General features: G+C 37.3%; 1 protein-coding gene across 1 annotated transcript in view; it reads right to left on the minus strand.

The window, feature by feature from the left end:
* Positions 1–25840, minus strand: part of LOC122558738 (dynein axonemal heavy chain 5-like) — a 274642-nt gene that overhangs the window by 4584 nt on the left and 244218 nt on the right. The window contains exons 72-80 of the mRNA XM_043707530.1: positions 24963–25115; positions 23268–23513; positions 22300–22519; positions 16914–17119; positions 14966–15169; positions 11910–12125; positions 10146–10358; positions 5251–5403; positions 1660–1894 (exon numbers count right to left, since the gene is read on the minus strand). Coding sequence (XP_043563465.1) covers positions 1660–1894; positions 5251–5403; positions 10146–10358; positions 11910–12125; positions 14966–15169; positions 16914–17119; positions 22300–22519; positions 23268–23513; positions 24963–25115 — 1846 coding nt within the window. The remainder of the gene's footprint in view (positions 1–1659; positions 1895–5250; positions 5404–10145; positions 10359–11909; positions 12126–14965; positions 15170–16913; positions 17120–22299; positions 22520–23267; positions 23514–24962; positions 25116–25840) is intronic.

Below are 25840 nucleotides of genomic sequence, written 5' to 3' on the forward strand. Positions count from 1 at the left end.
TATTAAAACCTTTCAGAATATTAAGACCTCAGTCTTCTTTTTGCAAGAAAAAAAGAGATCCAGCCTGTGAGTGTTTCCCATTCTGTATTTTCACCCATTGTTGCTATCACCCTTACAGATCTTCTCACACTATCTCCAGTGCATTTTCATTCTTTTAATAAAATAGTGATGAGAATCACATGCAGTATTCTCTAAGTATGGTCGAAGCAAGGTTTGGGACAGGTTTAGCATAACTTTCTGTCCTTTCAATCCTATCTTTCTAGAGATAATACCTGGTGTTTCTGAGGATCCCCTTTATTTGTACTCCAAGTACCCTTTGTTCCTCCAACCACCTAATTTGAACCTTCCACATAATAAGTAACTTCCCTATTCTTTCTATCAAAACATATAACTTCACATTATCTATTTTATAAATGGTTTTCCACTCTGCAAGCTTATTACTGTCCTTTAATTTGTAGCGCTGACTACCACAACCCCTGCAACTACTCCCCCACCTCTCTCGCCAGCCTCCCACCAACCCTCATGATTTGGTGTAATCTAGAATTTAGAAATTGAATCGTTTATTGTAAACTCTGAACAGTGGTGCTGTCAGCATAGATCCTTATGGGACATCATTTCTGCCACTCAGAATATCCACCCTTTGCTGTTACTCATTGTTTTCTTCCTTGAAGCTAGCTAACAATTTATCCAGTCACTTATCTCCTGATTCCATATTCTTTGGCATTATTGATTAGCCTCGTATTTGGCACATTATCAAAGGCTTTTAAATATCTAGATAAATTCCATTTACTGCAATACTATAGTTTATTCTCTTAGTTGCCTCCTCACAATTCAATAAGATTGATTAAGCAAAATTTTAAAATCCATGCTGATTATTCATTCTTCTATTCACTCTTCTTGCAATCGTTCCATTATTTTTGGATGACTCCTTACAAGATGGTGTAAAACAAAAATGATAGTGTTTTGAGATTGTGAAATATACAGGCAGAGATTTTATAGTTTAGATTCTCTACAGTGTGGAAACAGGCCCTTAGGCCTAACAAGTCCACACCGACCCTCCGAAGGGTAACCCACCCAGACTCATTTCCCTCTGACTAATGGACCTAGCAACGTGGGCAATTTAGCACAGCCAATTCACTTGACCTGCACATCATCTTTGGACTGTGGGAGGAAGCCAGAGCACCCAGAGGAAACCCACGCAGACACAGGGAGAACGTGCAAACTCCACACAGACAGTTGCCCAAGGCTGGACCGAACCTGGCACCCTGGTGCTGTGACTGAGCTACTGTGCTCAGTGATAGAGAAACTCATTACTCACTGCTCTTTCAACTGTGAAACTAACATTACATAAGGTAAATTGCAGAAACCCATTAAAACACAGTTACAATTCATTCAACAAGACAAAACATTTTCAAAGATTTTTGCAGTGAGACTAAAAGCATAAAAGTGGAAGTTCAAGTGAATTGGAAGATTTCAATCTCTGGAGACTTCAACATCACAGGAACAAGGCATCACTGACAGGAGTTTCTAGATATATGAATTTAAATAGCATACTTGCTGTGGATATTGGATGAATTACGTTAAGATCCAATTGCTGATGCTATAAGACAAATTGTAAGTGCAATATATTTCAATGCGTGAGCAACATTTCTGACTTACTGTGGTGGTTGATAGCAGACATATGAATAACAGGCAGAATTTCAAACAGAACTTTTGGCTTTGATTCTGTCAGTCTGTTGTTACGTCGATCCCATCCAGCACCTTCTAAATACAAACCATAGACAAAGACCCCCTCAGAAGGAGGCTGCATAACATCTTCCTTTGATGATCTAGTGACATCACTGTGAAGCATCACACTGTCCAGAGCCCAGCCCTTATGAAGCCGAGTAACTTCCTGTTATTAGTTAAAAGAAAAACTAATTTTAATGCAGAATGCACAGGGAAGGTAACTAAGTGCATATTGATGTTAAATAGCCACAATTCCTGTAAGATTTCCTCGCTAATTCTTCTCATCATAAAATGTCAAGTAAAGCTGTGAATCTGTTCAACTTGACTTGCAATGTTCAGGGTCTCCTTAGAGACCTTTGCCTTTTTGCTTGACATTGTAAGGAAGTCTAATGTTGTACTTTAATCTTCCGGGGTGACTTACCATGCTTTGAAGTAAAGAAGGTCAGCACTGAAAAATGCAAAATCTCCTTCACATAATATCAAGATTAACTGGTTACATGCATAATAAAACCTTCTCAAATTGTTGTCTTAATTTCTACCTCAAATGCACCCTCACTCTGAAACAAAGCAGTTTACATAGTTCAATTTGTTACAGCAGTGAGCAAGATGCCCTCTCTGAGTTATACAAATTATTTAATGAAGAACGATAAGGTTTGAACTATAGGTAGAATTTAAATAGACTGGGGCTTTTTTCCCTGGAGCATCGGAGGCTGAGGGGGTGACCTTATATGGGTTTATAAATTCATGAGGGGTATGGATAGGGTGAATAGCCAAGGTCTTTTTTCTAGGGTGGGGGAGTCCAAGACTAGAGGGCAAAATCTTAAGGTGAGAAGGAAAAGATTTAAAAAGACCCTAAGGGCTAACTTTTTCATGCAGAGGGTGGATGGAATTAGCTGCGAGTGGAAGTGGTACAACTGATATGATTACAACAGTTAAAAGGCATCTGAATGGGTATATGAATAGGAAGGGTTTAGAGGAATATGGGCCAAACGCTGGCAAATGGGACGAGGTCAGATTGGGCTGTCTGGTCAGTGCAGATGAGTTAGACCAAGGGGTTTCCATGCTGTATGCCTCTATGTTATTGGGGTGATATATCCCAAAATCGTTTCTTATGGGACTTTTGTATTAAAAAATTGCACAGAAAGAGAAATACATTAGCGATGAAATTGAAATTGTCATCAGTGTTAATTGTATATTAATTATTTAATTGTATTCAGATGGTGGCCATTAACTGGAATTCAGTTATGCTTCTACAGAGAGGAAAAGATTGAAAACATAGTTGTTTGGTTTGGCAGTGTATATTTGCAATGTGTATCCCTGGAACCAAAAGCTTCTCAGTACGTAAAGACTAGTCTCAGGTTCAGCACTACATGGCTATTTCAAATAAAATGATCAATCAGTTTGATGCCTTCACTCAAGAAACTGTTGGGATAGGAATATTTATTAATATGTTGCTCCAACAAAGGAAATTTAGGACCTTCATTACTGTGGGTCAAATTGATCCAGATATCAACACACGTCAGCAAAACTACTATGATGTCCTTTATGACTCAAGCCACACTGAATGGATTTGACATTTATAACTGATAGATGGTTTAGAAAAATACAAAGATGTTGGAAATACGCAGAAGATCTGCCAACATCTTTGGAGAGAAAAACATGTTTACCATTTCAGTTTCATGCCCCATTTTTAGAACTCAGAGTACTTCACAGATATTTTCCAAGGTACCACTGGCCTTCGTTTTGTTCTTTCCACCTTTGACCTCATCGCCACTCTACCTGTTACCCCACCACCCATGCAAAACCAATTTCTTTGTCTTGCTTAAAACCTGTTACATTTCTACGTACAGTTCTGACAGTGGGTCACCAGTCTAAAATGTTAATTCTGCACTGATACTAAAAAAATGTGCTCAATGTTTTCAGAGTATTTTGGCTATATTTCAGGTCTCCAATGTCTATTGTGTCACTTGCTCTGGTAGCATATGTGGGGAGAGGAACAGGGTTAATGTTTCTGGTCAAATGTTTCTGAAGACTCATGTTCAACTCAAAAACATGAATTCTCCTTTTGACCCCAGATACACTGCCAGATCTGATGAATATTCCCAATATTTCCTGCTTCTGTTTCGGTTTACAGCATCCTCAGCATTTGGCTTTAATCATTCGGAGGCGTTCTGCTTTGGTGGACAAATTAATATAGTTTCAGGACCACACTAATTAAGTATTTGTTCAAGGTGGCATTACTGAAAGTTTGAAGCAGTACTGCTTGAAGGCAAAGTTACTTTAGCACTGGAAGATGCTGAAACTCCTTCATAAGAACACAACAAGATTTAAGTTAAATTTTACAAATCATTAAAAAAAAAACTCAGCACTTTCTTCCTGACCTTGTTCTTTTGTAACCAGGTCAGTTAAGATGGAATGCTTTGATGATCAAACAACTGTATCCTTATGCAGGATCAAGAATAATGAAGATATTTTATGTTTTGAACATAAAATAAATCAGTTACTAGGTAGCTGAAATCTTCAGTGTTACCTAAACAAAAGACATGGGGGTGAATCTTACCTTTTATGACTAAGTGCAAGTTGCATCAAGTTTATCGGAAAGATTCTCACCACAAGGCTGAGCAAAATTTATCACTGTATCTCAGCAAGTGTGTCTCATTAACTAGCTACCCCATCCCTAAGGCATTCCCCATACTCTGTTCTAGTCCATCTTACTATACGCCATTCCTGGAACAACATGCCACTCAGAGGATATCTGTTGTACAAACAGCATCACTTGCACCTGTGCCATCTTTAAAGGCCCATGGTGTACCCATGCAAACACTATCAGTCCATAGCAGCCTTCCACAATTCCTGATATTTGCCTAGGACATGGTGCCCTGCTTTGTGGACAAGGATCTGGTGGTCCTGGTGGACAGGGTGGTTCATGCACAGGCACCCTCTTCCCCAGGCAGTGGAGCCTCCAGCAAGCATAAATAAATCACATTAGGATTATTGGCCAGGTTTATACCACGTCCAATCATGGAATCACATCTAATATTTGACATTATATTTCAGGTTTTACAAGCATGGGCTAGTTGAGTACAAATCATCACTCTGCCTATTGTAAAGAACAAATAGAGGAGCTTTGTTTCAAAAGGAAATTGCATAAGTGCCTGAAGGGAAATACTTTTCACAGCTATAAGGAAAAGTAAGAAAATAAGACAAGCTCAAACGTCTTACAGAAATCTAGCATGAACTGGAAGGAGTAAGTGGCCTCCTTTGATGCTATAACTACTTTATAATTCAATTGTGATTTTACTTCTAAAAATGATTAAATCAAAGAACTTCAGGACACTTTGAGAGACTCCATCAGGGGAAAATATGTGTAGAGAAATTCAAATCCCTCATCCATCGCCCTTGCAAAAGAGAGATTTAGTAAACAGAGGCTTCGCCCTAAATTCTTGGTGTACATTTGACTATTTGGCTCAGAATAATCTGCATTAAGAATAACTGGATGAAAATGATGCACTATTGACTGACCTGTCTCATAGCTGTAAGGAATCCTTGAGGATTGAAGAAACCTGCCATCCAGAAACAGTTTGGCCTCCCTTCAAAAATCCAAGAGTGGAATTGATGGTTCCTTTCTAGTAACTCAGTGAACCAGAATCCCAAAGTACTTGAAGCCCAAGATGCCTTTGTAAAATTAAAAGGAGGAAACTATAATACCATTATACACTGAACACAGATTCAATACAGTACTTACAAATGTTTTCTAATTAGAATCTGCATATATTGCTCAAGATATTGCACAATAGATAATTGTATCAAAGATTTCCTTTTTGCAAAACATATTTTGTTCCAATATCACTTTGGACGGTAAGAAGACATTAAGATATGCATGGATACATTAATAAATATTCATTCAACTTACTGACAGATCTTGCTCAGACAGGTAGCTGGTTTATATAGAAATGATTTCAAAACAGGTTGAAATTCCCTCTGCACCACGTGAGTAAGAAGGTTTATTCATAACCCAAAAAAAGCACCCCATATTGCACCAGAAAAATAGCTGTCTCTTAGACTACTCATTCGTGTGGCTGACAATGTTTCAGGTATGTTTGAACATTGACTAATTAAGACTATATCGATACTAAGGCTTCAATTTTCACAGGACAGAGAGCCTCACTCTCATTGTGAAAATGGCAGAGAGGACTGAAGACCAGAAATTCTGCCCCTGAGCATCCATCCAACACCATTTTCCCAGCTTCAGGAATGGTGATAGGTCACATTTCACGTATGTGCATGTTGTGGTGGCAGCTGCCAATATACAATGTGTAGCTGCCTCCAATTGCAGGATGGGAGAAATCAAGACTAGGGGGCACGTTTTTAAGGTGAGAGGAGAGAGATTTAAAAAAGACATGAGAGGCAAATGTTTCACACAGAGGTTAGTTCATGTGAAGAATTAACCTCCTGAGGAAGTGATGGATTTGGTACAATTACAACGTTTAAAAGACATCTGGATAAGCACATGAATAGGAAAAGTTTGGAGAGTTTTGGGCCAGGAGCAGGCAGGTGGGATTGGTTTAGTTTGGGATTATGTTCAGCATAGAGTCATTGAGACGTACTGCATGGAAACAAACCCTTCAGTCCAATTCGTCCATGTCATCCAGATATCCTAAATTAATCTAGTCCCATATGCCAATATTTGGCCAATATTCCTCTAAACCCTTCCTATTCATATATCCATCCAGAGGCTTTTTAAATATTGTAATTGTACCAGCCTCCACCACTTCCTCTGGTAGACACATGCACCACCCTATGCATGAGAACGTTGCTCCTTAGTCTCTTTTTAGTCTTTCCCCTCTCACCCTAAACCTATGCCCTCTAATTCTGGACACCTCCAACCAAGGAAAAAGACCTTATCTATTTATCCTATCCATGCCCCTCATGATTTTATAAACCTCTATAACGTCACCCTTCAGCCTCTGCTCTCCAGGGAAAACAGTGCCAGCCTACTCAGCCTCTCCCTATAGCTCAAATCCTCCAACCCATGCAACATCTTCTCTGAACCTTTTTTTAAGTTTCACAGCATCCTTCCAATAGGAAGGAGACAAGAATTGCACACGGTATTCCAAAAGTGGCCTAACCAATGTCCTGTACAGCCGCAACATGACCTCCCAACTCTTATACTCAGTACTCTGACCAATAAAGGAAAGCATGCTAAATGCCTTTGTCAGTATCCTATCTACCTGAGACTCCACTTTGAAGGAACTAGGAACCTGCACTCCAAGGTCTCTTTGTTCAGCAACACTCCCCAGGACCTTGCCATTAAATATATAAGCCCTGCCCTGATTTGCCTTTCCAAATGCAGCACCTCACATTCATCTAAATTAAACTCTGCCACTCCTTGGCCCATTGACCCATCTGATGAAGATCCTGTTATACTCTGAAGTAACCTTCTTTGCTGTCCACTATACCTCCAATTTGGTGTCATCTGCAAACTTACTATCTATACCTCCTATGTTCACATCCAAATCATTATTATACCTCCTATGTTTACATTCAAATCACTTATATAAATGATGAAAAGCCATGGCCCCAGTACCGATCCTTGTGACACACCACGGGTCACAGGCCTCCAGTCTGAAAAGCAACCCTCGACCACTACTCTCTGTCTTCTACCTTTGAGACAGTTCTGTATCTAAATGGCTAGTTGACTCTGTATTTCATGAGATCTAACCTTGCTAACCAGTCTACCATGAGGAACCTTGTCGAATGCCTTACTGAAGTCCATATAGATCACATCCACCACTCTGCCCTCATCAATCCTCTTTGTTATTTCTTCAAAAAAACTGAATCAAGTCAGTGAGATATAATTTCTCGCTCACAAAGTCAATTTGACTATCCCTAATTAGTCTTTGCCTATCCAAATCCTGTCCCTCAGGATTCCCTCCAACAACTTGCCCACCATCGATGACATGCTCACCAGTCCATAATTCCCTGGCTTTTCCTTACCACCTTTCTTAAATAGTGGCACCATGTGAGGCAATCCCCAGTCTTCAGACTCCTCACCTGTGACTGTCGACGATATGAGTATCTCAGTAAGAGGCCCAGCAATCACTTCCCTAGATTCCCACAGAGTTCTAGGGTACTCCTGAACAGGTCCTGGGGATTTATTCACTTTTATGTGTTTCAAGACATCCATCACTTCCTCCTCTGTAATATGGACATATTTCAAGATGTCTATTTCCCCATTCTGCATCTTCCATGTCCTTCTCCACAATAAACACTGATGAAAAATACTCATTTAGTATCTCCCCCATCTCCTGCGGTTCCACACATTGGCTGCCTTGCTGACCTTTGAGGGGTCCTATTCTTTCCCTAGATACCCTTCTGTCCTTAATGTATTTATAAAATTCCTTTGGATTCTTCTTAACCCTATTTGCCAAAGTTATCTCATGTTCCCTTTTTGCCCTCTTGATTTCCCTCTTAAGTATACTCCTACTGCCTTTATATTTACACAATCAATCCTGTCTATACCTGATATATGCTTCCTTCTTTTTCTTAACCACAACCTCAATTTCTCTACCAGCATTCCTTTCACTTACTAGCAATGCCTTTCACCCCAATTGGAACATATTCTATCTAGACTCTCGTTATCTCACTTTTGAAGGCTTAACAATTTCCAGCCTCCCTTTTCCTGCAAATATCTGCACCCATCAACTTTTGAAATTTCTTGCCTAATACTGTCAAAATTGGCCTTCTTCAAATTAGAACTTTAACTTTTAGATCCTGTCTATCTTTTACCATCGTAGGGTCTGTTTCTGTGCTGTATGACTCTATGTGTAATTTTTGTAACCCAGGTGTGGGAAGCACAATGTGTGCACAGTAGATCTGATGTCTGAACTTTGTGGAATTCTTTGGAAATATGGGGTATTCTGGATGTAGGTTTGGTCCTGAGCTGGAAGGTTCATTGTCAGACGTTTCGTCACCATGCTAGGTAGCATCATCAGTGAGCTTCCGGATGAAGCACTGATGGCATGGCTCACTTTCTATTTATGTTTCCTTGGGTTGGTGACATCATTTCCAGTGGTGATGTCATTTCCCATTCTTTTTCTCAGGGGGTGGTAAATGGGATCCACGTCAGTGTGTTTGTTGATAGAGTTCCGGTTGGAATGCCATGCTTCTTGGAATTCTCACGCATGTATCTGTTTGGCTTGTCCTGGGTGGATGTGTTGTCCCAGTCGAAGTGGTGTCCTTCCTCATTTGTATGTAAGGATACTAGTGAAAATGGGTCATGTCTTTTTGTGGCTAGTTGATGTTCATGTATCCTGGTGGCTAGTTTTCTGCCTGTTTGTCCAATGTAGTGTTTGGTACAGTTCTTGCAAGGTATTTTGTAAATGACATTAGCTTTGCTTGTTGCCTGTATAGGGTCAGACCCTATATGTATTATAAACAATTAACCGGACATACAAATGTTGACGTTTAACATACTACAGTATAGTTTACTGCAGGGTCAGCTTTACAAAAGTTGCCAATAGAAAGTGCCATCAATGTGAACATGAGCATTAAATTCAAATGTCACCATGACAAGGAAGATGTCTGCAAAATTATGACAGCCAAAGTAATACAGTTGGGCATTGCAAAGTGTACAGAGGTGGTGCAGAAAACTCACCAAATTATCTTCCATATCAAACTAAGTGCTGACTCCAGCATAAGCTCAAACTATTGCCCATCCCATTTTAGATATGCATGTAGCCTTCTGTAAGTACTGTCTGTCCAAATGCATAATAACTTTATAAAATATATGAATGTTATTTTTAAAAATGTTTCAAAATAACGGTCTGGTAGAGAAAATAAAATATTTACAGGATGTGCTAATTTCCTTTCAGTTCTGACATTATAAAACACCATTTCAAGCCAATATATTATTTTGAGAGGTGATTTATCGTCTCCAATCAACTCTCTGACACAGACTGGCTCCTAAATGGTATAACCTGCCTCATGTGTGCAATCTCTCTACTTGATTGTAAATCCAGCTATTGAGTTTAACTTTTAACACAATCAAAGCATTGTTGCAGATGACCTTTAAAATATAGATCGATTACTGTACTATTATAAGTGACTTAATTCTTAAATGTTAATCATTTGCCACAACTACATAGTCAGTAAATAAGCAAAGATTTTACCTTGATGCTATTGTATGTTGGTGAATCAGTGTGCTACATCATAAACAGTGTAGTATAACAATTATCATAAAATGTTTTTTGAAAAGTTGCAACTTAAAAAACAAACAAAAGAGTTAATCAGACAAAATTCTAGCAGGAAATGATCTTGTATGATTGAAAGAACTGTGTGAAAATAACAGTTGGTGTGGAAGCTACTCCATCCCAATCACCATTCATATACATTTACTTATAAAGCATCTATCTTACCTTTAGCCACCTGGTGGGTATACGTGCAACATACATGCAGTCCAGTGCATCGCGCAAGTTTTCACTCATTATAATTGAACCGTCTATGGCAAGTTTCAGATCTATTAGTGTGTTGCGCACCAATGAAATCACTTGTTGCATACGATCGATTTCCTGATGGAGGAAGATGTTCATTGGCTGAAAAATACCCATTTGTGCCAACCTTTCTTTAACCTGGAGTAAAGAAAAGAAAACTGAAATACAATATTAAGTAAAGAACAAATAAATTATTATTATGAAGTGAAACAAAGCATTCCATCAAACCTATTGCACGTAAAATATTAGATAAAATGAGACAATATTAATGAATTATATTTAAATAGCACACTGTTGTAGCTCAGTAACTTCTCAAAAAGCTTTATATACAGCAAATTATTTTGAATTGTTGTCATGCTATAATGCAGGAAAACCCAGAATCACTTTTACACAAATGCCAAGTAAGATAAAACAGCCAACTCATCTGCTTTTGATAGAATAGGTTGAGAGTGAAATGTTGATCAGAATGCTTGGAAAATGTTTTGTTCTTCATTAGACAGTACCACAAGATCTTTAAAAATTTCAGTTCATATCTCATCCAAGAGTACCACCTTCAAACATTTAGGACTTCCTCAGTAATGTCAGACTAGAATATATTCTGAAATACTGGAGTGGCTTTCAACCTACAAGCATCCACCTTAAAATCAAAACAAGTAAAAATGTATTTTAAACTATCAGTTGCAAACTTTCTCAATCTGAGTAAAATTACTAACCGACAAAGTAACTCCTAAGCCATTTTAATTAATTTATTCCAATGTTCCTTCTTAAAATAAACTGGTTTATCCTCACCTCGCAAGCAATCGTTTACACAATCAGAAGAAGCTCGAGGGAAATGCTGCCTTCAAATAACCTATAATTTAAAGGGAGCAGCCATCTGCAAAGTTGTTAGTTATAGCAAATGTTAGAAATAGCTACCTCATTCACAATGCAAAAACAACAATCATGGCATCTGGATGTAATTTCCTCATCAAAAATGAGACAGCATCAACATATTTGACCCTGGGCTGAAATGGAAACTAAAGTGAAGTGGTGCTGGAATCAGCATTCTTTGCTGCAAGGTGAATCATATTAATATTAGCTTATCTCTACCTTGTATGTGCATATAAAAGGTTGGTAATCTATAAGGCCTCACGGTGGTCTGATACAGGTCTGTTTGTTTATATTTTCCTTGAATGTTTGTGTATTCAAATCATTCTCCCTTCTCTGCAACATACTAAAGTTGCCACTATTTGAAGATAGATGTCCTTCAAGAGTCGAAGTCTGGTACACATTTTATAAATCTAGGATGGTTGGGAGAACAGAAAATCCAAGACATGCAAACAATAGCTACTTTGCTAAATAGTCATGTGTTTAAAGCTGAAATCAAAAGTATTATGTTTCAGAAATTAATGTATTTTACAATATGCATTCTCAGTAATGTTGAAAAGCTGAAAAACAATGTGGGCATGTGTTGCCTTGTCTAATTATTTTAATAATGTACCATTGAGCAATGTTATTGTACCAGTTTCTGCTTCATCTAATTCAACTCTATAATGGTATTAAACATGTATAATATTTATATACAACACTTTCAAGTCTACAAATATATCTTGCAGGATGATATTTCAGTTAATCCGTGTTTTCAAGCACATGAAATATTTAGGGTTCCAATTTTAAACACAGCAAATTAGGATTTTTTACACAACATACTTTATAAGTTATGTAATCTGGAGGTAATTTCATCAACATGTCATCAGCTAAATGGACAACTACAGACTCCCGTGTTTCTCCGACCCCAGTTGAGCTATCTTTTGGCTGGATGCTGAGAATTGTATCAAGCACATCCTGGGCTAGTTTCCTTTGATAGGTGATGTCAGCATTAGGGTGGAGGCCAAAGACCTCTGGTGTATCGTATGCTGGCAGACTCTATGAAAAATAAAAATACATTACGCAGACAGGCATAATTTTATTCTTATTTATTTAGGGTATAACAAACTTTTCATGCATATTTCAGGTTGCAAATTTGAGGAGACGTATCTACAGTCTCCACTAATCTCATAACATTATTTCTTTGGAATCATTGGAAAATCAGCACAAATTGCTTTTTTAGTTATTTAAAGCATTTCTCCTAACTCTCTTTGGAGAAGTGGAGATCAATATGTGATATGTGCAATTTACATAGATTTTAACATCATTTGTTTTAGAATTTAGATTCTGAAATCAGGGCATGTGGGTTTTAGTCTGTGTGCTTGAGGGGGTTTAATGATTAACTTGTCAGCATTTCCAGAACCATAGTTTTTTCAAAGCAGTACGAGAGAGACAATTCCTAGAGAGCTTTGGGATTTTTTTTTAGCAATGGGGGAGTCTTACAATTGTATGGAATAAATATTGAAGAGCATGAGCCAGCTTTCAGTTAGAAGCATCAGGAGCTGAATTGATTTGGGAATATACTCAGCTTAGAAAACTTTTGGCTTCAGTTTGTAGATGCCCTGGTTAAAGTTGGGCATATAAAACAGTTTCTCCTGGAGAGAGGAGTTAGTTCAGAAAAGTTAGGAAATAAGTAAAAGTTTTAGTTTGAAAGTTCCAGACCAGAATTCTTTTGTTGGAACCCTGAAGAGGTCAATTAAAGATGAGAAAATCCCAGATCAGTTGTGTAAATATTAAACGGAGAAGCGAAAAGAATCTCAAAATCTGAAACATTGGAATTGAAAGCAATGGTTAAGTCAAACTTAAAAACTGGATAGAGAAGGGAATTCTCTCTGGTGTTTGAGTGTTGTAAGGGATACTGCTGGGAAAGGTGGAACTCTATTTTTGTTTTGTGTTTTGAAAGCTTTCAGATGATGTTACATGTAAAAATCTTGGTTTACACTTTTTTCTTTTGCATAATATACTGTTTTTTTGTTAAAACCTTATCCATAGTATTCCATTCTTTTGTTTCAGTGGAAGACCACCATGTTAGAAAAAAGTGAAACAAACTATGAAATTTGGCTTGATAAATCAGTCTTCGAATTTTACAGTTGAACTATTGTATTTATGGAAAGGATCACAGGAGTTAAAAACAACTTTTTTTCCTTTGACTCTTAACTCTCAGAAACATTTTCAATTGCAGCTAATAGTGCAATATATGAAGAAGTTATATTTTTATCACCAGCAATTTCATTCTTATTTGTTGAAATAGCCAAGAGACTTTGGGCAAGTGAAACAAAACCAGAAATTGCAGAACTGAAGAACAGTCACTGTACTCAACATGTTAACTCTGCTTTCTCCCCACAGGTGCTGCACGACCTGCTGAGTTTTGCCAACAATTTCTGTTTTTATTTCAGATCTCCAGCAATCACCATTCCCTGTTTTAGTTTAGACTTTGGACAAAGATCATTTACTCATTTCGGTGGTATGGGTGAATGGCAACAGACTCCATGGCACTATATGCAGAAAACTGGGAGAATTCCCAGAGTCTCCTTTCAAAATACCATGCACAAGCAAGTTTTTCTTCAAAACCAAACGTGTTGTTTCAAGGCGTTTGCTTTGGACAAATTGATTTCCACATTTCGTTACATCATAATAACAACTCCAGTCTGAAAAGTAATTGATTGATTGAGAAACTTTAAAGAAATAACCAGCAAAACTGACAAATGAGACATACTGGTCTTGTACATTTCATTTTGAGGCTCCAGTATGGCTAGTATTTTCATTTCCAAGTATCACTTTTTGTTTAATATTATGTCCTTTTTTGTGATGGACATGTCAAAAAGCCATATTAATGCTATTAAAACTGATCATTTAAGATAGGAACCACTGTAGTCACATCAAATTGATGCAGCATGACTTTACATGTTTTAACTTTTTGCTTCCACAATCAAAAGCATTCTCATACACACTCTCATTCTAACAAAAATTATCAAATAATTCTTTTTTATTATGTACATAATGCAAACCCATTTGTATTAGCTGTTATATGTATTTGTCTTTATATACAGCAGCAAATATTGAATGGAATCGGTTATGTTAAATTGGATGTCACACAATTAAAAAGTGTTAAACTTTGCAAGACATAAAAGATATTTTCTTTTGTTAAAGTTGCCTTATGAATGCAAAGTTTCACTCAAAACATAATCTAGTTGAATTTTTTAATGGTAATAAATATATAAAGGATACCACTGTTTAGTCTTTCAATATGCCTTAGGTTGGGAGTCAGAATTTGAGATAAAATCTTTATTTTCTTTCTTTGCATGTTATCATTATTCTGTATGAGAAGTTTGCCTAGAATGAATTTGCCTATAACTAAGCATGACAGGGAAATACGATAAAAGAAGATTTATATGAAATGTGGACATAGATATTTTTATTATTTAGACAGATACAGACTGTTTTCTGTGTAGGAATTTTTAGGCTACTTGAAATTTTCTTTCTTTTATATTGTATTATATAAATTAATTGCTTTTAAATAATAACAGATAACAGGCATAGGGTATTGCAATTCTTCAACAGGTTTCTGCACACTATACTCATTTCCAATCTGCAATCTATCATCTGCCATCACCTTGCTATCTCTGTTACCTTCTCCCACTCAATTATCCCAGATTTCTAAACTAATTACAGCTGGATCTCTGAAGTCACAGCAAACCAAATGAAGCACAACTTTATGCTCATAGATGCTTGAACCTACTACTAATTTACCGTGTCCATGGAAGTATTGTCAGGAAAAAAATCACAATGCAATCACATATACCATGCAAAAAAATGGATTTTTGGAAAAAAAAACAAACCTGTATATGTTGCAAGTATTGTTCCACTGTAGTACAGTTAGGGATGGTGTAATCTTTATAAAAGCAGAAGCTTGGTCCAAACATATGCTCACCAAACCACACTTTAGCAAAAGCTTTCAACAGTCGCTTATCGTAATCATCTGTGACACGACCTCCATATTGGATTTCTCCAATCATGTAGTAAACTGTATTCCAAGATAGGCCCTGGTAAACAGGATCAAGTATATATGCATTCTCCAATTAATCTAGAACCAGACTAAAACTAGAAATGACAGGTTGAAATATAAATTACAGTTGATAACAATACTTTGGAAATATGCAGTTTAAGAAAAAGAGATCAAATGATGAGATGCAATCACACGACAAGCAGATACAACGAATATCACTTTCTATTATGATATAGAGTGCAGTCTGCAGATGATAAGCTTTAACCTTGACAAGGACATAAGAGAAGGTGGACAATTCCAACACAGGAGGTAGTTGAGAAAGCAAAATAACAAAGAATTACTGAAAGCAATTCTTGCTGGGAAATAATTTCTATTGATTGGTACCTGTCAATGACAATTCCCATATTAGCTATTTCCAAAAAAATCTAAAATTTAAACCACAGATGTCAATAATGCAGAGTGAGGGAAAATCTCTCATTCCATTGATAATGGGATATTAGAGTCCTGCCTGGAAAACAATGCATGTGGGAGACTGAATAAGAGAATTTAACTTTTTGCCTGTGACCATTCTGAATGGTCATACTGACCAATCTCAATCGTGCTCTCAGGAGGAGATATGGAGAGGAAGGACAAGAACTGAGTGAAAATTTTTAACGATCACTCTCATCCAGCTCTGAGCAGCTGGACATTCAATGCCATAGGTTGAGGCTGGACAGCAGTTCAAGCTGTCTGCATTTTTAATTGGTGCCTATGTGGGTTAACTGAGAAACGTAAAAGGCATTTTACCTGACGATATGATGATCATCCCAACATATATTCTCCTTCTCCACTGTTTTATCACCCCTCAGCCCATCCATCCTTCTGGTTCCCCAAGGACTCAGACAATGCAAAGCTCTCCTGGAGGCCTCCTGTTCTTCATCCACAATATATGCTTTCGTTCATCCAAACTTTGCTGCCGGTATCCTAGGTCTCACCATGTTATATTCATACATCATGTCTGTGCTCACCAACATACAGTGTTTCCTTATCCAGCAGTACCTTTAACTGATAATTATCATTCTTTGTTTAAAGCCCCTCAATGGCCTCACCTCTCACTACTTTTATAACCTCCTTCAGCCCTCTGAAGATGTTCCTCCAAATCTGGCCTTATTTGCATCCCTGATTTTCTTTCTTCCATCTTTGTCAGCTGTGTCTTCAGTTTTTTAAACATAAGGCTCTTGTGTTCCCTTCTTAGTAAGACTGAGTAAGGCTCAGTAAGACTTACCATGTTGATCAAACATTTGGTCACTAATTTACATGTAGCTAGGTGCCAAAACTTTCTGATTAAGCTCTACTGAAAGCTTTGAGAGGTTTTACCTCATTTAAGTAACTACACAACTGCAGGTTTTTCTTTTACAAACAAGATCATTAAAAGGCTGTTCAGTACATAACATTTTCATGGAATTATGTATCAAATATCAGTGTTCTCTATAGCAATATTTCCCTTCTCCAATACTTCATAGAAAACATTATTTTTGAGTTTTGGATTTCTAAGTCTGCCTACCTCTTTTTGTACCAACAGAATGCAACTACACTCGATTTTTGATATTCCCCCTCTGTTACAATGTGCAACATGAACAGGAAAGAAATGGGGACCACTATCAGTCCATATTGCTTTCAATGCACCAGCATTTAGAGGAAATTTGAATTATTTAGAATTATAATTACACTTAGTGAAACAAAAACCAAATGGCTATAATTAAAAATATGAACTGTTCATCTCAGAGAAAAAGTTTTTGTACCTTTTTGCTGTCTGTATCATCGAGGTGGTTTTGCACAAACTGAATTGTAGCATTTAAATCAGCTTGATTAAACTCATAAGGAATATTCCAGCCAAGAGGTCCAAACTTACGTCTTTCCTGCACGGTGGAATGAAGGAAAGCTATTGCATATAGCATGGGTTTCCAATGTGGTGTGTTATTAATGTCTAGTTGGTCTTGGCTGATACCTTAAAAGTCAATAAAATTAGAATTGCGTTGGTGAAATTCTCTCGGCAATCTTTAAATTTACAAGCTTTATTTGAATAAATTTCTGATTCTATGGTCAATTGTCAATTCATCGAAGGCACATCTCAGGTTTAAGCAATGGTCTTGAGGACATGAGCGTTTGATATAAATCTTTAAGGAAGGCATTAAAATATGTAAAAACAATTCATTGTTACACATGCATTTCATTCAGTCTAACATATTGATGTTTATGCTTCTCATCAGCCCCCTTTTCAACCTTCGAAATTTAACTGCATCAACCTGTCTTTCTAATCATTTCTACCTTGTGTTATCTAGCTTCCCATTATATGCAGTTATATCTTTCACAACATTTACTGCTAAATTAATTCTAAGTTCTAATCATTCTTTAGAGAAAGACGTTTCTCCTGAATTCCCAGACTGGATTCATTGGTAATTATGTTAAATTTTGGCCCTCAGATCCAATGTTGCCAACATGTGAAAACATCTCTCGATCCACCCGATCAAACCTGTTCATAATTCTAATGACCTCTGTCACGTCACCACTAAATACTCTCTTTCCCACAGGGGAAAGAAAACCCAAGCTCATCCAATTCTTCCTGGTAGATGGAGCTTCTCCGTTCTTGTATAATTTCAGGCTTTGTTTGGTCCTTCTCCAGTTTTAATTTTTTCAAAATTGTGCTGAAGTGTGGTCTAAACAAGATTCCACATTAGTTTAACATAATACCTCTGTTAGTGATTTTTGAGAAGATTTGTAGCTCAGGTTGATGATAAGTATGTAAATTAACTCGCTGTGTTTGAAGGTTTGTTTTCAGATGTTTTGTTACCCTGACTATGTAACATCATCGATGAGAGTCTCCAGTGAAGTGCTGGTGGTATGTTCCGCCTCTCTATTTATAGGTTTTGGTTTCTTAAGGTGGGTGATGTCATTTCCGGTTCTTTTTTTCAAGGGAAGGTAGATGGGGGTCTAAATTGGTGTGTTTATTGATGGGATTCTCCCTGATGATGTTACTTAGTATGGTGACGAAACATCTGAATACAAACCTTCAAGCTCAGCGAGCTAACTTACATACATAATACCCTTGTTTTTCAATATTATCCTTCTAGAAATGAATCCATGTGCTTTGCTTTTTTATGGTCTGATAAATCTACATCTTTACTTTTAGTGGTTTGTAATATCTGCACCTACAGATCCATTTACCCCATATAAACAATTATTTTCCAAGGATTATGTGGCTTATTAAGTCTTTTTGCCAATTCTTCTAACCATCTCATACTTTCAATATTGAAGTTCCTTTTTCAGTTACACACACATTCTGCAAGTTCATTCTTGTCTTTCTATATTGTGTTGCAGTCTTCCTTAACTGCACTCCTCAAAATGGGGTCATCTGCAAATTTTAAAATTGTATTTGTAATTCTTGAGTTCAAATGACGTATGTAAATGATGAAAACCAGCAGTTCCAGTAGATTCCAATAGTCGGTCCTTGTGAAAAATCACTTTCCACCTTTTCCCAGGCTGAGTAATTACCTTTAATCTCTATTCTTTATTGTTTTGTAGCCAATTTTCTATACTTTTTGCTACCTGTCCCTGACTCCATGGGCTGGATATTTGAGTATTGGGAGTGATAGACTAAATGTAAATTGCTGCTGAGTTCAGATCCATCATCCTGATACACACACAGCTCTTGTAATTGCTCAGGAAGTTTAAACTGCTGCCAGACTGATTTGAACTGCCCTGGATTCTCTACAACTCTCTCTTACATTGATCTCAGGATTAGGGATTTAGGCTACATAAGGGCCATTGATCCAGATACTGACCCTAGAATTGTTAAACTGTTCAGTATCTGGTGCAATTCAGTGCTTAACAGCAAAAGCCAACCCAACCCAAACCACTAGCCCCAAACATGTCCCCACACACATCCCCATCCCTCCAACATCTGTTAGTTTTTCAAATAATCAAATGAGGTTTGTCAAATATGAATTTCACTCTTAGAATCCACTGACTGCTCTTTCCAATACTTTCAGTGTCAATATACTTCTCTATTACAAATTTGAGTAAGCATTCCAATATCTTTCATATTATTGACTTTAAACTAATCAGTTTAATATAATTATCATAATAACTGTCCATCAGTTCTTTGGCACAGCTCCCTTTTCCATATATATAACAATGTTTCTGTAATCTCTTCCCTAATTTGTTTAGTATACAAGAATGCAATCCATCTGGACCAGGGATCTTATCCTCCCTAAAGTTCATTTGGTTATTCAATTCTTTTCCAGACCAGCCATGATCTCATTGACTGACAGAAAGCTTTTGCCTGAAACGTCAATTTTCCTGCTCCTCGGAGCTTAATGAGCCAAATGACCACCTTCTGTTCCCAATTCATAAGTAAGTTCCCTAATTTGATCTTAAACATCATATTGTTTTTAATCCCTTCTTATAATGTCAGGTCCAGTATGTTTGGCTCCCAGGTAAACAGCGAGACAGTGTAATTACTGCATATTTCTGCCAGGTTTCCAACCATTACCAATGAGTTTATTGAGTACATCCCTCAATGAACAATTTACTATCTTGAGGCTTTCTTTTGTTCTTCATATATCTGTTGAATACAAATTATTTTAATTTTCATTGATAACTTAATCCTGCACTTCGTCTTTCCCTTCCTACATGATTTGTTTGTGAGGCTATTATTAACCTTTTCACATGTCCTTTTGTCAATCTTTCCCTTGTTGTCTATTGAATTGGTGTATGCTTTTTTCTTTAGTTTCAATTTTTTTCATATGGGAGCACTGTAAGAAAGAAAATAAGTAAAGCGAAAACATAAATTATGAGAAATAAGATTTTTTGAACGCTATTTGAAGTTTTTATGTACACTATAAATAGATAGATTGAGTTGACAGTAGAAGAGTAATATTATGTTGCATATAATTCATCAAATTTCAACACACAAAGCTTTATCAGCCATCCAAGTTCACCAAAAAATAAAATGTTCTTAGGCCAAGAAACCTGTTGTCTGGCCTATGTATCACTCCAGTCCCACATTGTTATAGTCGACTCTGAACTTAGAAAGGGTAGTTTCTCTAGTGTGGTAAAATAAATGTTAGCATTACCAGTGATGTCCACAGCCTGACAATTAATGTTTCAAATAAGTAGTGCATTCATTGTCAACATTATCAGATCTATATAATACCATTAGAGACTTGGGGTGTACAGAAAATGACATAAGTCAACATTTTTTTTGATCACCATATTTCTAAGAGGTGGAGATTTCAACTTTTTAAAACATTTCCATCTGTTGGGTTCAAACTGGAAAGGCAGAGAGTATTTGACAATTCTCTCTATTGTCAAATATGATCATCTGAGCCAACACAAAGCATGCAAAGTGATAACATAATATGAAGATCAGGTAAGGCTTCAAAATTAAGTTCCAAGTTGTGAGAATACTGAATTTACATCCAAACGTCCTAATGAATTGCCACATAGTAATTCGACAAATGGAACTAGCTGAAACACCATGGTTCACTCACATGGAAACACATGCTGATCTAAAAATAACATTTAATCATCACACATAAAACAATTTTCAAAGTAATTCAGCAATTGCAGTTCAATGTTCAACAAAAATAGTGAGCTACCTAAGGTGTAAAAATCAAGCTATACTTTTACATAGGGTATAAAGGTTAAAAAAATAAGAAAATTACTGAGGCTTAAAAATATAATGCTACATACTATTAAAACACAAGTAGGTTTTCAAACTGTCAATGGAAATAATTGTAGTGAAAATTAGTAAAAGGATAAAGAGATTGTCATAAATGGAAAAAGAGAAAGTTGTGTTTAGAATAAGTAGCTTTATAACCATCAGCATAGAAAGTCAAGCATACACACTTTATCAACTGAGCATAGGGTTACTTTAAATTTTCCGTATAGACTTTGAATCATTTATTTGATGCAGACACTGTTTGCTACCTGAGCTTATGCAGTTTTTCTGTAACTGCCGAAGTGTTGGAAACCTCTTAAATAAGCATCTGTCTCAATCCATGAAAGATTTACACAAATGCAAATGGCAATGTACATAGCCATGCACCGCCAGTTCAAAATCCAATTTATACTTAATTTTACAAAAATAATTCATTTGGGCAGTTTTAATGAAACAAAAACTTAGAAGCATTTTTGTATAATTTCTGGATGAACAAAGACAATTCATTGTTTTTTAAGAGAAGTTCCTGTTGCAGATCATTATTAATATTGGAGTATCTGTTGCCAATGTACTTGAACTGCAAGTTGGTGCAGTAGGCAACATCATTGTTAACCCACACCACACTGGGCTCAAACATTGGGACCACAGGCTGAAGTATTGCATTGTAATTGTTGCACTTCCCTGGCCATTCTCCTGGCCGCCCTACACCCTACTCCATCTTCAATGTCTCACCGGAAGACTCTCCTTGCTGCTCCCCTGACCAGCCCACTAGTCACTCCCCCTTACCATCCAACTGGTCACACCCCTCACTGCTCCTCCAACCGTCCCACTGGCCACTCCACCCTCACCATCTCACTGGTCACTCCGCTCACTGCTCCTCTCACCATCCCACTGGTCACTCCACCCTCACCACCTCACTGGTCACTCCGCTCACTGCTCCTTTCACCATCCCACTGGTCATTCCCCTCACCATCCCACTAGTCACTCTCCCTCACCACCTCACTGGTCACTCCCCCTCACCATACCACTGCTCAGTCCCCTCACTATCCTACTGGTCATTCCCCTCACTGCTCCCCTGACCATCCAACTGGTCACTACCCCTCATCATCTCACTGGTCACTTGTCTCACTGCTCCTGTCACCATCCCACTGGTCACTCCCTCTCACTGTTCCTCTCACCATCATTAGGTTACAGTATCCCATCCCTCTCCTGCTTACACTCATTAACATTGCTTACATATGAAGAGATTTAACTTACATAAGGTGCAAGGAAGAGCAGCCAAAACTCATTGAACCATCTATCAATATATTCTGGGGAGGATAGGAGATAACATAAAGGAAGGGAAAGTAATTTTAAATTTTTATCTGGTTTGATGCCTGTTTATGTATGCATGAACACATGGAAACTGGGAAGATATTATCGTATAAAGTTATTACACATATTAATCTAACCAGTGACTTTTCTACCTGTAAATGTTCGCTTCAGACCAGCTTTTAATCCTTGTGGTGGTTCATTGGTAAACTTTATCCCCATTTGCAGCAGCGTAATAGGGAAGAGCCTGTGGACCTCGGTGGTTATCCATAGTCGGAATGATTTGTCAATACTCTCAGTTTCTGTAACTGTGTCCATCAATTCATCCATGAAATCCAGTCCTAAGTGGCAGTTCTGAAGGAGTGCCCAACCTCCCTTAAAATTAAATTTCCCAAGACAATTAAATTCAATGCAAATAAATTTGAAAGCCACCAAAAAACAAAGTTATTATCTAAAGGTGGAGATAAGTAGTAATTTACTCATGACAAGTTTTTCTTTTAGTTTTACACTAACATCCTGAAGTTGACTCTTTTTCTGAAATGTCCCTTCTCTTCATTGGTTAATGTCTGGGCTCCACTTTCCAAATCACTTCATGAAGTTGCTGAGACCAAGAATTTACCAGTTAAAAAAAGACTGGGGTTATACTCAATTCACAGTATTCTCAAGTTAATTGTAAATTGTATGTTAATTGTATTGTTAAAATATACAAGTGAAGGGCATGGTTTAATTAAGAATTTGGGCCACTTATAAACAGAAACTGCTGAAACACTGATAGGTAGAAGGCAGACATTCACAGCGTTACATTTTGTAAATACACTTATTACCAAGGAAAAGGAATGGTGCCTAATTTCATTCTTCACCATCTGGCTTTGGATTCAATTACCTCTATTGTCCTGTGGCAATATGTTGACACAAGATGTGGTCCAAATCTCTATAATAGTAGAATGTTTGGAAGATAATTATATTATAAAATTGCACAATCTCAGAAAAAAAATGCTCTTTGAACTAGACTGTCAACTTAAAGAAAAAAAAGAGATAAGTGCAGTTTATTTGAGGAGACAGATCTCAGCTTTTGGAAGCACTGGTTTGTACAGAAACTGGAAATTAATGGTAATCCTCTTACACTTGACATAGTCTGCTGCAACAATCTGCGTGCATGCGTCTCTTGGCCCTGGCCCATTGAAACATAGCGGGTCTCAATTTTCAATCTCTTTCCAAGAGCAATGATGCGGTCTGTAGGATCAGAGCCCATGGAGAGGAAACAGATGAGAGGTGTCCTGGTGTCAGATTCCTCCCAGCTTTTCTCAAGGTCCAGAATAACACCTTCTGCATACTTCTCACCCATGGAATCAATGATGTATTTGCGAGCCTAGATGTATAAAAATAATTATTGGAGCTTCTGATTTTCAAAGGCAAGCATTTTATTATTATATCTGAAACACTTAAAATGTTCAAAGGTATAGCTAGGTGAGAAAGGTTTCTCCATTTTGCACTTCTTACCATAGCTGAATACAAATGCACTAAGATCAACTTATTAAACTGTGACTTGTTGATGGTCTACTGAGAATAGGCAGCACCTGACAGGTAATTATGCAGTTACCTGACTTCAGTCAATGAGGCAGTGAGGTCACTCAATTTAAGAGGCAGTTATACTTAGAATAACTGCTTTGAACCAGTTATTTTCACTCTTGCCTCCAAATTAGAGGTTTGAGGGCTCAAACGTCTAGACCTCTGTGTTTGTCTACCAGGTGCAAATGAGCAACTCTCAAAAGCAAAATTAATTGCATAGGACTCTTTATTTCTCTTTGAAGAAATGGGTAGTCAATGATTCTCATATTGAGAGACTACACAAAGTTTTAAGAATGGCATTTCAGAAGGAGTAATGACATACAGTTCTTGCTAGATGTGGGAGTTTCAGGTTAACATCAGTTTCTGTAACTGTGTCCATCAACTCATCCTTGAAATAAGTGGCAGTTCTGAAGGAATGCCCAACCTCCCTTAAAATTAAATTTCCAAAGACAATCAAATTCAATGCAAATAAATTTGAAAGCCAACAAAAACAAAGCTATTATCTAAACAAACATCATCTGAGGGAATTGTCCCAATTGAGATTCTTTAAGTTTATGATTACAGAGACAACTCAATACATCAGGGAATGAGAAAGAAACGTCTGCAACAAAAGTTTCAAAAGCAGTCATCCCATTGAGGAACAGGGTATTGGTAGTTTTTGAAGCACTGGCAAGTATCCAGATGTTAGAAAAGCAAGGAAGGATAGGCTAAAGCAGGAATGCCCAGAGCAAATTACTATCCACTGTCTGAAGCAATGGTCTAGGGTGGATTAGCTGAGAACAGGACCATCAAATAAGGCAAAGAGAAAAGTGTATTTGAGCCCACAACCAGATCAGGCATGATCTTACTGAATGACAGAGCAGGCTCAGAGTCAGAATGGCCTCCTTCTGCTCCTCCGTCCCTGTGATTGCAATGGGATCAAACAGTACGAGATTACTCTTGTCAGGGAAGATTGGAAATCCAATTAGCTATGTATTAGGAATGGTAGAGTTGATGGTGTTTTGATGAAATGGAAGTACTGTCATGTTGAAAGTTTAGAAATAAACTGGGTGAAAAAGAATAAAGCAAAATGAGAACAGAGTGGGCCCATAGGGCTAGGACTACTGACTGAGTGCAGGATCAACAGCTACATGGACTGGTTAGATGGATCAGCCTGCCTCTGTTATATAATTTTGATGTAATTTAATGATAAAGTGATGGCCTTACAGAAGGAAGCTATGAAGACAGTTTTTATTTTCAAAAGTTCCACCTGTGCAATTGTTCTATCTGGACACCAGGATCGGACCAATAAGAGCTTGCCAAAACAGTCCAGAGATTGATGGTAACCATCAGGCATAAGCTCCTCCTCTTCTGGAGCATCTTTATCATACCAGGTTTTCCACTGTTTCTCATTTCGAGCAACCTACAAATGTAATAGATGGCCAGCTGTCAATTACAAGAATATGTTACCCTTAGGAAAAGGATTTCTTCAGCAAAATGCCACATTAACAAGTCTCAATTAAATTACTCGAGAGGCTCAGAATTGAAACAGTTAAGTTGATTAGTATTACCTCTCAGTGCTGACATTTCTGATTTCAAACCCAGAGTCCAGCTCAGCCATTTAACAGGTTTCACATCCAATTTTATATTCATTAAAACAAATATGTGGAAAATTAGTGAAGCTGCAATATGACCATACTGCCCATTTGTGCTTCAAATACACAAACATTTGCACCGGGACAACTAATTCATAAAATCTACCCTTGTAATCCTCGATATTTAACTCTGGTCAGATTCCATTTTTTACAAGGTTGAGCTGAATGTCATTTAACAAAATAAATCACCAAGACCATCTTCATCCAACTGTATTCAGCAAAGAGCACAGTTTTGTTTTAAATGTAGAAAGAGAAAGAAGTACAATATTGGATCAAAATTAACACAATTGTTTATAATGTTTTGTGGGCTTATGATTTTTATCAACTGTTTTAGATTTTTTACATTTTAGAACTGGACATCTTTGATCCAATCAGATTGTATAGTTTTCTATAGAGCTTCAGTTAATACTACTGTTCATTCACAAATGCTGTCTGTAACCACCATTTTGAAGCGTGGGAGGTTGATGCCCAAACATTGGAGCCACTCACCTTT

This window comes from Chiloscyllium plagiosum, chromosome 17, assembly GCF_004010195.1.
Source record: "Chiloscyllium plagiosum isolate BGI_BamShark_2017 chromosome 17, ASM401019v2, whole genome shotgun sequence".
NCBI classification, from domain to species: domain Eukaryota; kingdom Metazoa; phylum Chordata; class Chondrichthyes; order Orectolobiformes; family Hemiscylliidae; genus Chiloscyllium; species Chiloscyllium plagiosum.